The sequence below is a fragment of the Salvelinus alpinus genome, chromosome 17, assembly GCF_045679555.1.
Source record: "Salvelinus alpinus chromosome 17, SLU_Salpinus.1, whole genome shotgun sequence".
In the NCBI taxonomy this organism is placed as follows: Eukaryota; Metazoa; Chordata; class Actinopteri; order Salmoniformes; family Salmonidae; genus Salvelinus; species Salvelinus alpinus.
Genome location: NC_092102.1, coordinates 1,849,684 through 1,861,995, shown reverse-complemented (window position 1 = coordinate 1,861,995; position 12,312 = coordinate 1,849,684). Strand labels below are relative to the sequence as shown.

The 12,312-nt window shown below is 44.6% G+C and overlaps 1 protein-coding gene across 1 annotated transcript; it reads left to right on the top strand.

Moving 5' to 3' along the window:
* The first annotated feature begins 780 nt into the window (after nt 1-780).
* Nucleotides 781-7,614, top strand: LOC139541949 (leucine-rich repeat-containing protein 3B-like). Its single transcript, XM_071346875.1, has 2 exons — nt 781-1,226; nt 5,500-7,614. Exon 2 carries the CDS (start codon nt 5,583-5,585, stop codon nt 6,378-6,380), a length of 798 nt encoding a protein of 265 aa, XP_071202976.1. The 5' UTR covers nt 781-1,226; nt 5,500-5,582; the 3' UTR covers nt 6,381-7,614.
* Nucleotides 7,615-12,312: the final 4,698 nt, after the last annotated feature.

The window sequence follows — 12,312 nt, the reverse complement described above, 5'->3', positions numbered from 1 at the left end:
ATTGGACGGCGTCCTTATCGGTTGGCAGCAGGCAGGAAGAGACCCCGGACACAGCCAAATATCCACAGCCCTGGCAGCGGCAACGCAGTACTGAAACAACAACCTGCAGATCAAACATGATTAGTCAACCCCACTTTCTTAAAGGTGCAATCTGCAGTTCAAACGATGACAAAGCAGGTGCCTCGACACTGTTTTGGTAAATAGCTGGGGCTGGAGAAATGTTACCACTCTCAAATTCATAGGTGGAGCTATAGATGCAAGGACTGAATCGAAATGACAGTTCGAACCATGTTTTGCTACGCTGTTTGTTTACAATGACATTGTTTATAGTTATTGGAGTAAAGCAAGCTACATGGAGAATGTAAGGTAGTTAACTGACTGGTGATGCTCTCTCGTCCTCTTCCTTACTGCCTCCCAAATGGCTCCATTTTCCCTATACACTGAGTGTAGAAAACATTAGGAACAAATTCCTAATATTGATGAGAGACAACAGTTGAAATAAGCTCTTGAGGCATGTATAAATTATAGTATTCAAGAATCAATGGCTGTGTGTATGTGTGCAGTGTGTTCTAATACAACTCCCATATCAACGGTGTCATAACTCTTCTGAGAATGTTGAATAATCTCAGTTTACTATAGAGAATATATGGGAGCACAGGTGGGGTACTTGAAATCGGTAAAGCTGTTGGTCAAAATACAAGCTTTTGGAAGACGAGTTATAATACCAAACAAATGGAGTTTCATTATTATGTAGGGAAAATGATTTCAGATGTCAGTAGCCTATGTCCTTTCCGTGTGTAAATGCATTGCGCTCCGTGGCTGCCGCTTGCACTATCATTATTTGTCGTAATTGGCAGGATCACACACTTGGATGAAGCCATTCATAGGCGGCCTCACCTTGCGCGTCGTGTCCCTGCCAATTTCCGATTGCTACGGCAGTGTTGCTTAGTTTTCTGGTTGCGTGGAAACTAAAAGGCTGCATTGAGCGAGCACCCAAGTTAAGGTACATTACTGTGTGCTGTGCGCACCGTTGTCAGTGTGGTTCTTCGCACAAGTTGGCCGAATTGCAACAGAGGACCTCATTGATGCGATCGAAAATATCGGCGAATTGCAGTTCGGAGTGGAATGAATTCTGATATATTTTGACCATTTGAAACTGTCTTGAAACTAAAGTGATTATGTTGTGTGCCACCCGCCATGCGAAGGAGAGGAAGAATGCTAAAGACGTAAGTGATGCTTGTGCATGTTCTTATTCAAAATGCATGCATTTTACTGTGACATCAATATACAGACATTAACATCTACTTTTAAATACAGTATGCAGTGTCTTGTAGGCTATTTATTTGAGCTACACTTAGCCTATAACGGGAAATAAATAACCGCGGCGTATTTAATGCATTCAGGCTCAGAAAAGTATTGTTTAAGAATCAACCAAACAGTATTAGCTTATCAAAAAGCTATAAATTCCTCAAGAGGCATTGGTGACACGCTTTTTGCTTACAATGACATTTCTGAATATTAAAGCAGAGAAAAGGAGTAGGTCAAGTATTTGTGAGTGTGTAAATAACAGTAAAGAATAGCTTAATAATATCCTAAGTGGTAATCATGTCATTATTTATGATTAAGTCATTTTATGTATGAATGTATTGTATGTCTGAATACCCTTCAAAGTGAACGATTTAATAAAAAACGTGATCAATCCTTAAATAATTCCTTCATTGCTTTCATTTGAATTGATAAAACATTTCAAAGGCAGGGGTAAACGTTCAAAATGTAAATTCATTCCTGCAGCTGTACATTATTATATGGACTAATACATCTAAATTATGCTCTGCTTAATCTGCGATTATAATTTTTTTTAAACTATTCAATTACTTATATGTATGGTACCCATTGATTCTTGAAGAATATAACTTATAAATGCCTCAAGCTTACCCCATCACAACCCAAAATATAAGCTTGTTTTACTCCATTGTTTGTAAACAATGTAATAAAAAAAACACTAACTTTATAGCCCTATACTTGTATATATAATAGCAAGTATGGTCAGTCCTTGTATCCATAGGTATGTCTATGAATTTGTGAGTGGTTACATTTCTCCAGCCTTATCCCTTAGCTGTTTACTTAAACAGTAGCGTGGTGACTCTTTATCATAGTTTGAACTGCATATTGCCCCTTTAATGAAAACGTGTCTTCCTGTTTCTCTACCAGAATATATTATTCTGTAAATAAATGCACGAGAGCTTCCAATGGAAATCAGGCAGGCATTCAACAACCATCTGAGGCCCTAATCAGACACAAATGTTTTCCTAATTTGGGTGGATAGGGACCCGAAGAGTGGTGTTGGAAGAGCATGGTAATAAGGTTAGACTCATATCAAAGTGTCTGCATCTCAAAATAACATATTGATATTTCCCTCAAAGCTGGTTCTCTCTCTCTCTCTCTCATGACCTGCTTAGACTGGTTCGGCCTATCATTGGTTGTCTGGGCAGAAAGATAATACAATTAACAATCACCCCAAATCATACATGAACACCTTTGACAACCCTTTGCGTTGAGGACTTCGTAGTTTAATTCCTCAAGGATTATTATGTTGATTAATAATGAAAAGGGAACCTATATCTCATTCGGCTCAAGCTGTTGTTTGGCTGAGTGACGGAGCAAATTTAGGACCTGTTTAAATGATTGCTCTTGCGCACTTGGCGCCTGAGATGTGTTATTGTACTATTGACTGCAGTCAATTTATGAACTGCCAAAACTGACCTGTGGGCTCTTGTCTTGTCAAATGAAATGATGAATCAACGATGTTTCCACTTCACTTCAACCAAAAAACATTCGATGTGATGACGTTGAATTACATTTCCGTAACTTAGCAGACGCTCGTATCTAAAACGAATTACAAGAGCAGTTAGGGTTAAGTGCCTTGCTCAAGGGCACACTGACCGATTGTCCACATTTTTTCCTCACCAAACTTTGGACCTAAATCCAATGGCATGGTGACAATTTCTGCTGATTTAACGTTGAAGTCACCTTAGTTGACAATTCAACCATATGTAAATCAAAACTAGACGTTGAAATGACGTCTGTGCCCAGTGGGTTGTGGACAGAATGAACTTAACCTGACTTATTGATCTATTGATTTAAAGTCCCAGTGGAGTCAAGAACGGGATTTACCTGTGTTTATAGATCTATTTCCACACTGAGGTTGAAAGTGAAAATGATGATAAGGCCCTTTTAGTGTAAGAGCTGTTTGAAAAATTGTTTTGGTGGGAGGGAATTTTGACCATCCATGGTGACATCACCATGTGTTAAATTAGTTAACAGACCAATAAGAAAGAGTTCCAAAAGTCACTGCCAATTATTTGATATTGAGATAAACGGATTGGACCTTTAATGAGGTTGTTGTTGCTCTCTTTCTCTCCTGTTGTCCCATAGCTTCATCCCGCACTCACTCTTATCTCCCCCATCACCATATCCATCCCTCTGTCATCCATCCTCCACCTTTCACTGACAGCTATCCTCCTCAGCCCATGACATGCAAATATTTCCCTCTTTCCGCTATACATTTCATTCATCTCTCTTCAGTGTTCCTTCCTCTGTGTTCTTCTCCGTTGTCATTGTAATGTTACCTCCTCTCCTCAGATCTCTCCCTCTCTCTATGTCATTCTCTCTCTTTGGACTCTCACAACTCTGTCCTCATGTGTCCAATTTCCTTGGGTCTCCATACCTCCGCCCCCTCCCTCCCCCAGTCAGTGAAATGTCAGGGCAACATGGAGCATGATGGGAAAACGACCACTTGTCTTACACAGGAACAGCGTGTTACAACCCCATTCAATTTAGGCAGCCTTTTCATATCCTTGGTCATTTGGTGTTATCTGTAGTCAGTGCTGTTCCACTATATCATACCCTTTCAATAAGTGCAGACTGCAGAGTAAAATACGTTGGGCTTCTTTGTTTAGCACTAAGGAAGATTTGGGGATAATCATGTGAGTTGGTCTTTGTGAGGAGGAAGTACAGGGCAGGGCTGATAGGGCCTTGATCTACTCTGGGTGCTTTGGGTATATCTCTCTTTCTCCCCAGACTCATTACAAGGGCTATTGCCCTGGCATTCCTTCAACTGGTCTGGTCTATTGCGATGAGTCTTATTAGGATGCGTCCCTCAGGCGGCTCCCTCCGTCATGTGATACTAAGAGGTACTTAGAGATCGATTTCATTTTTTTAATCTGGGTAAGTGGATCTTGCCCGGGTCTCCGGCCATTTTGAAGAACCGGCCAAAGTCAGAGAGTTTAAGTTCTATTGTTTTTACAGGAGAGGATGTGGCTGCTAGCGCCACATGCTAAGGCTGTCTTGATTGCCGTTGATGCTGTTTTAGCATTAAGCTTTACAATGGTGTTGGATGGCCAACATACAATGACGTTCCATTGACATTACGTTTGTTTTTCCCTAAGAGGATTAGTAATGGGATAGCAGATGGTTGGTGTTCAGGAATTAATGAAGTGTGTTAAGGTGGGAGGACAGACTATTTTTAGAGGCTTACATGCAAAATAAAAAGTGTAAATTACAGGACACACAAACAAGTTGTCACCTCAGTGTTACTTGCACTTCAGACAAAATGACCCTGGTTCCGAGCGCATAAGCAGTTGATTGATTAGCCTCATGAACACAGTGGGGGCACTGAATGACCAAATGGCCAAACGGCTCTGACAATGTTACTAAATACGGTAAACAATTTCGTCATCGCACAAAGAACATACAAAGCTCAAAGAGAATGATAGATTCTGGAGTCCTTGTTGGTAGAATGTTAGAGGTATAGTACAAACGGCATTCCCATTGTTTATAATACAATGTGGCGGGTATTTTTGTGAAATATGTCTAAGGACGAAGACATTTTGTTCATCTCCCTGTCACTGTGGTGCAGACATGGATTATGTTAATGGTATCAGCAGCTCTGCACTGAAATAGGCCAGCACTGCAGGGATGTCAATTATCATAGACTCACGGTGACACCAAAGCTCTCTTTGCTTGATGCTTGTTTTTGCCAGTGTGATTTTTGATTTTGATCCTCGTCCTTTCCCTAAAGCTAGAAGTATAAACACGGTCTAGTCAACCAACTGTGCTGAAACAAGACTGCGAGATCCCCTCTGCCTCTTCACCGCGGGGCTAGTTATCCTGCATCTGTGTATGAAATAACTTTCTTGAGCACATCTACTTTTAACATTTTTACATTTACATTTTAGTCATTTAGCAGATTCTCTTATCCAAACTGACATAAAGGTGCAATAAGGGTTCCTTGCTCAAGGGCACGTCAACAGATTTTTCACCTAGTCAGCTCGGGATTCGAACCAGCAACCTTTCGGTTACTGGCCAAACACTATTTATCATAGATTTTTTGCATGGTTGGTGATAAATTGCAGCTACTCGAGGGTGTTCATTTGTACCTCTCCTGTCAGTAGGTTGTGTTGTCTCCCTCCACCAATCCTGCTTCCTGTTTCTCTATAGGCTTGACAGCTATTGGGGAGGTTGACACTGGCTCCGCCCCTTCTCCCAGGTTGGTCTTCTCTGGAACATGCCCATATCGCACCATGCCCCTTCTGGAGAGTGGCTGGCTACTGCGCCACTCGGTGGTCATGTGTCTGCTGCTGCACAGCCTGGTGCTGATGACCTTCTGCTTCCACCACGCCGCCACCAGCTGCTCCCAGGGCTGCTACTGCTCTGAGAGCGACGGCCGTGGCAAGACGGTGCGCTGCAGCAACCTGCGTCTCACGGAGATCCCCCAGGACCTGCCCAATGACACGCAACGCATCTACCTGGACTTCAACCTGCTCACTGTGGTCCCCAGCAACGCCTTCTGGGACCTGCCCATGCTCAGCGAGCTGGACCTTTCAAACAATGAGCTGGCCCAGCTGGAGCCAGGGGCCTTCAGGGGCCTGGGGCCCTCGCTCACCTTTCTGGACCTGTCCTCCAACAAGCTGGTCAACTTTAACCCAGAGGCTTTCGAGGGGCTGCGGGCGCGCACCAACCTGACCAACAACCCGTGGCACTGCGACTGCAACCTGCAGCTGGCCATGCCCCTCATCGACCTGGAGCCCCTGTCGCTGACGGGCATCGTGTGCGAGACGTCAGAGCCGCCCGACGTGGGGGCAGAGGGCGTGCCCTTCCTGCTGGCCCAGGACCTGGACCTGTGCGTGGTGATGAAGAAGACCACGGACGTGGCCATGCTGGTCACAATGTTCGGATGGTTCACCATGGTCATCTCCTACCTGGTCTACTACGTCCGGAACAACACAGAGGACGCCCGCCGCCACCTGGAGTACCTCAAGTCTCTGCCCACCAAGCAGGAACAGTCCGAGGCCTCTTCTACCATCAGCACTGTCGTATAGCCCAGGGCCAGGAGAACCCCGAGGGGAGCTAAGGCTGGAGGGATAAGCCTGGAGGGCTAAGACAGGTGGTTATAGGGCCGTATGTGGAGGCGAAAGCAACCGCACACCTGTTTAGGCGAGGTGCTGGCTAGCAGAGTAGAACACTTCAAAAAGAAAGGAGAGCCGCACACTCGTATAGAGCCGTAAACTAGCTATAGGGCCGTAACCTAGCTGCACCCACAACCCCAGGCCATTCAGTGCAAGCCAAGGACAGTTCTGCCTGGCTGTTACGTGGGTGCCACAGCGGCTACAGGATTTGTGCCCATGTATGCAGGAAGCCTGTCCAGACCTGAGCACCATCCAGTACGTAATCCAGATGAATAATTCAACCAGAAGTGGCCCGTGAAAAGTTTCTGTTGGCTGAGTGGATAGTCTGTCTGGGATTTAAAATGGATTAAATGGGATTCATCCAGTGGTGCATGCACCTTGATGCACTCTTATCAAAAGGGGGCCACTCAAGGGGCCTGTGATGGGTCCTTTGGACACGTCAAACAGCAATAACAACAGTATAGCAACAAGCAGCAACACAAACTCTATTAACAACTCTGTCACTCATATCCTTCCATGTAGTATTATTGTTTTACGTACAACATCCATGCAGTATACAGAGTCTCTACACAGGGAAATGTGGTTATTTTCAATTAAATCATGTATTTTATGGGTTTCATTTTTTAAAATTATTGTTGGTTCTAAATTTGATTGGTCTATTTCTACCTCAAGAAATTCAGCAAATGTATGTGCATGTGTGAACTAGACCATCAATTGAATCTGCCTATACTGTATTCAGGCCAATGTACTAGAATCTGCCTATACTGTATTCAGGCCACTGTACTAGAATCTGCCTATACTGTATTCAGGCCACTGTACTAGAATATGATGCACATTAATAATGAATCAATGAAACACTCATACCGGTAAAAGGCTTAGAGATCTGATTGATGTACTGTACTGTGCATCATTTTACACACATGCATGCTCGCTCGCACACACACACACGCACACACACACACATTAAACAGTACACCTACAAGCTGCATTTCTGTTATGTACTTTGCAGTGGAAGGTCTGTACAGGAAACCCCTCCTAGCTGTACTGTAAGATCCTTTATTATTCTCACCAAGACAAAGAAACCGCCATCCCTACGTACTACGACACAATGATCCTTCATGCATAAATAATCCCTGCTGTGTTCCTACTGTGTTCCTTTTAGTTCGCTTCTGTTTCCTCTTGTTCCTCGTGATGCTTCAAAAACTGTGGTGCGAGTCCGCCGGGACTAAAATTGTCCGAAAGAGCTCATACTCACACTCATTAGATAGAATATTTGAAAACAAAGGCTTACATTTTTTTTTAAATAATTGAATGTTTCGATTTAAAAAAAATATTCAGCAGAACATGGTGGGTTCCAAGAAACAGAAAGAAATGAGATATGAGATTGTACTTTATTCATCCCCAAAGGAATTAAATTAGCTTGTCATACCCTGGTGGGAAAAAAGCTTCTGGGACACTCAGGTAGTCCTCGTGAGAAAGTTTGGGAACCTCTGAGGTAGTGGTAGTCCATCCCTCTGTGGGGAGGGAAACACCATGACTGACTTATCATTACCTAGGGGTGAAGGGCGTAGTCAGTCTGCCGGTAGCTGAAAATACACAAACGTCACACTACTGGCAGCCATGACATTAGTGGTCACATGATCAGGAAAACATCCCAGACATATAACAAATAAAAGGAGAAAAGGAATAGGAAGATTTAGACTATTGGGACGTCTCCTGCCCTCGTCTTCCCCCTAGTGTCTCTGAGAGGTGACCTGGGGTCATGGTGGGAGCCAAGCTGTCTGCCGAGGCCATTCCCCTGGGTTTTCTCAAACTGCATTGCAGGGTTCCATGTCCTGCCGGTCCATTTGCTGCCACGGTAGATATGAATTGCCTAATAAGACAGACTCGAGCATGCATGTCCATTTCCCCTCAGTGTATTCTGATAGGAGAGGAAAGAGAAGAGAGGTAATAGGGAAAGGGGAGTGAAGTAGAGTGAAATAAAACAAAATGAACAAGACAGCAGTGAGCTCCCGAGTGGCGCAGTGGTCTAAGACACTGCATCTCAGTGCTAGAGGTGTCACTACAGACCCTGGTTCGATCCCGGGTTGTATCACAACCAGCCGCGATCGGGAGTAGTATAGGGCAGCGCACAATTGGCTCAGCGCCGTCCGGGTTAGGGGAGGGTTTGGCTGGGGTAGGCCATCATTGTAAATAAGACTTAACTGACTTGCCTAGCTAATTAAAGGTACATTAAAAAAAAATACACCAAGAGAGAAAACTCCTTATTCATTCTTGTTCCGAGGGCAGCTCTGCCTCCAGAGCAGATTGGTTGAATGAAAGCTCAACAATCAGCACACTGAGATTGAAATAAACAATTTGCCACACACAAGGACAGGTTGCCACACACAAGGACGCTAGTTAAAAGCCCACCCCAACCCCTAACCCTAAACTTAACCAAATGAAGTTACCTGCCCTCGAGGCAGATGGAATAAGGAAAACTCCAATCTGCATTTAATAACTTTATGATTACTAGGCAGGTTACAAAGGACACAAAATACTGTACATACGTTAATCTCTTATTAGAACAAGTAAAGGAACACGTAAAATGCTGCATTTGTGTCTATTCTACATGAATTGGTGAGATTCAACACAGGACACGATGATGAATAATGAAATTGGCTGTTAGAGCAGTATACCCTACAACTGGGTTTGTCAACAAGGGTATCCCTGCATCAAAAATACAAAATGCCTCCAGAGCAGAGCACGTCGATAAACTATGTATGGTGGCCATAAAAAGACTTGAGAGAAAGTCTGGGAAGGAATCCATCAACTTGGGTGACCCAGTTCTGGTGGTGAGGAGGGAAAAGCGTGACCACCTGGCCCTCTCCGTGTTGCCTGGCCAGGAGATGACCTGCCTGGGTAGAGCTCTCTCCGAGTGACCTTCAGCTGCCCAGCAGAGCGGCCGCCATCCATTGTCACATCCTTCTAACTCTTCCCTAGTCCCCAAGGCAACACCTCAGCTTTAAGGGTCCTCTCTCTCCGGTAGCTTGTTCATCCATTTCGCATCCTCTTACTATAGAGGGTCATCTCAAGGACACTCTTAAGACAATCTTTAATAAGTGCCTTTGTCATTTCTTTGTTGTGATGCGAGCACATGTAGTATATTCTCTTAGGCATCAGCGTTTCTCCGCATCACTGCTCCTCCTGGCTGCTTTACAGGGCAGTATTATTGATCCTAACAGAGCTTACCTCAAGGAAGCCCAAATACAGCAGGAGGTTCAACAGCACTGAAATATAAAGGGTGAGCCTCCCTCGCTGACATTTCCTACCACACACACAGCTGGATGGCCTGTCCCGCCCTCCCCAGTAAGCATGCTTGTCTGTCTGTGTGTGTGTGTGTGTGTGTGGGGGGGGGGGGGGGGGGGTAGAGGAGAAATAAATTCTGTGTGTGTGACACAAATGAGTGCGTGACACAAATTAGTTCTGTGTTGTGTATTTGTGTATCTGCATGTATTTCTTTGTGAGTATGTGGGGCGGCACACGTGTAATGTAACACCCCCTGTTCCCTAGCTGTCGCTGTGGTTAATTTAAATGTACATTTCAGGCCAGCTCAGCTCACCTTGCCCGCCCGCTACCCCCAGACACGTCACACTGGTGTGAGCATTACAACTGCTGGGTAATGGGACACAAAGTGGGGGATAGGGTGACACATCCAATCCCACAGAGCGCAGCTCCGCAGCCCCACTTGGCATTGGGTTGCAGATTAAAATGTGTCCAGCGGGGGCCTGGTAGCACGGGGGCTCACAGTGAGGGCTTGGATGGACAGATTGTTTCCTCTTCCGGCCTGAAGTGAAGACTATTGATGAACAGTGAGTGAGGATGTGCCTGGGTACAAATCAATAGTGTAAAGTTTATTCCTGTCCTTGTCTGCTTTCCTTCGCCTACAGCACCAGTCAAAAGTTTGGACACACCTAATCCTTAAAGGTTTCTCCTTTTATTTTTTACTATTTTCTACATTGTGTAATAATAGTGAAGACATCAGAACTATGAAATAACACATATGGAATCTTGTAGTAACCAAAAAAAAGTGCTAAACATATCAAAATATATTTTATATTTGAGATTCTTCAAAGTAGCCACCCTTTGCCTTGATGACAGCTTTGCACACTCTTGGCATTCTCTCACCGAAGTTGCGTAGGAAACGCCTGTAAAAATGGGCAAACCTGAGGAACTGCTGGACCTGCTTGAGTTTTATTATAATTCATTTATTTCACCTTTATTTAACCAGGTAAGCTAGTTGAGAACAAGTTCTCATTTACATCTGTGACCTGGCCAAGATAAAGCAAAGCGACAAAAATAACACTGAGTTATACATGGAATAAACAAGCGCACAGTCAATAACACAATAGAAAAAAAATAAAGTCTATATACAGTGTGTGCAAATGGCATGAGGAGGTAAGGCAATAAATAGGCCATAGTAGCAAAGTAACTGCAATTTAGCAGATTACCACTGGAGTGATAGATGAGCAGATGATGATGTGCAAATAGTGATACTGGTGTGCAAAAGAGCATAAAAGTAAATAAAAACAATATGGGGATGAGGTAGGTAGATTGGGTGGGCTATTTACAGATGGACTATCTACAGCTGCAGCGATCGGTTAGCTGCTCAGATAGTTGATGTTTAAAGTTAGTGAGGGAAATGTAAGTCTCCAACTTCAGCAACACTGAACTCTGTCTGCGAAGTAGTTGGTGAACCAGGCGAGGCAGTCACTTGAGAAACCAAGGCTATTGAGTCTGGTAGAGATAGAGATAATGTGACCCAGGAAGGAAACTTGGAACTCACACTTCTCTATCTTGACATATAGTTGGCTCTGCAGGAGGCGTCTCAGGACTTGGCGGACATGCAGTATGTGTTCCGGAAGGATTTTGGAGAAGTCCAGGATGTCATCGAGGTAAACAAAGACGAACAGATTCAACACATCCCTAAGAGTGTTATTGAGCAATACTTAAAAGACTGCCAGTGAGTTCGATAATCCGAAGGGCATGAGTAAATACTCATAGTAACCACTGGTGGTGTTAAAGCCAGTTTTCCACTCATCTCCCTCCCTGATTCTCACCAGATTGTAAGCATTGCGGAGGTCCAGTTTGGTGAAGAATTTGGCTCCTTGAGCCAACTCCAAGGCGGCGGACATCAGGGGTAGGGGGTAACGATTCTTGATCGTAATCCAGTTCAGCCCTCTGTAATCGATGCAAGGATGCAGGCCTCCACCCTTCTTACCCACGAAGAAGCAAGCACCAGCTGGGTAATGTAGAGGGGTGAATGAAAGCTGCCTCCAGCGACTCCCGGGTGCATTTGTCCATGACTGCTGCTTCAGTGGTCGAGAGGGAGTACAGACGGTCTCGGGGAGGTGTGGAGCCGGGTAGGAGTTATATGGCACAGTCGTATGGACGATGGTGGGGAAGGGTGGTGGCTTGCCTCTTACTGAAGGCTTCCCTGAGGTCTAAGTATTTGGGAGGGATAGCGGAGAAGTCTTGGTCTTCAATGGATGCAGGAGAACACGGCAAGGCTCTTGGTGGGGATCTTAGACATTTAGTCTGGCAGTCCTTGCCCCAGTCTAGTAGGTGTCCTGCGGACCAGGAGAATAGTGGGTTATGTAGCGCTAGCCAGGGGTACCCTAGAATGAGGGGGTTCTCAGGAGCAGTGATCAAAAGAAAACTCAAACTCTGAGTGGTTCACACCGAGCTGCAGTAGAATTGGCTTGGTCTGATATTCCACCTGACCAGAGCCAATGGGCCATCCGTCGAGGGCTCGAATCTGTAGGGGATTTCTAATTCTCTGGCGAAGTCCTGATCAATGAAATTA

What these genes read in the sequence shown, in the direction of transcription:
- LOC139541949 (XM_071346875.1), top strand. Translation starts at nt 5,583, where the DNA reads ATGCCCCTTCTGGAGAGTGGCTGGCTACTGCGCCACTCGGTGGTCATG.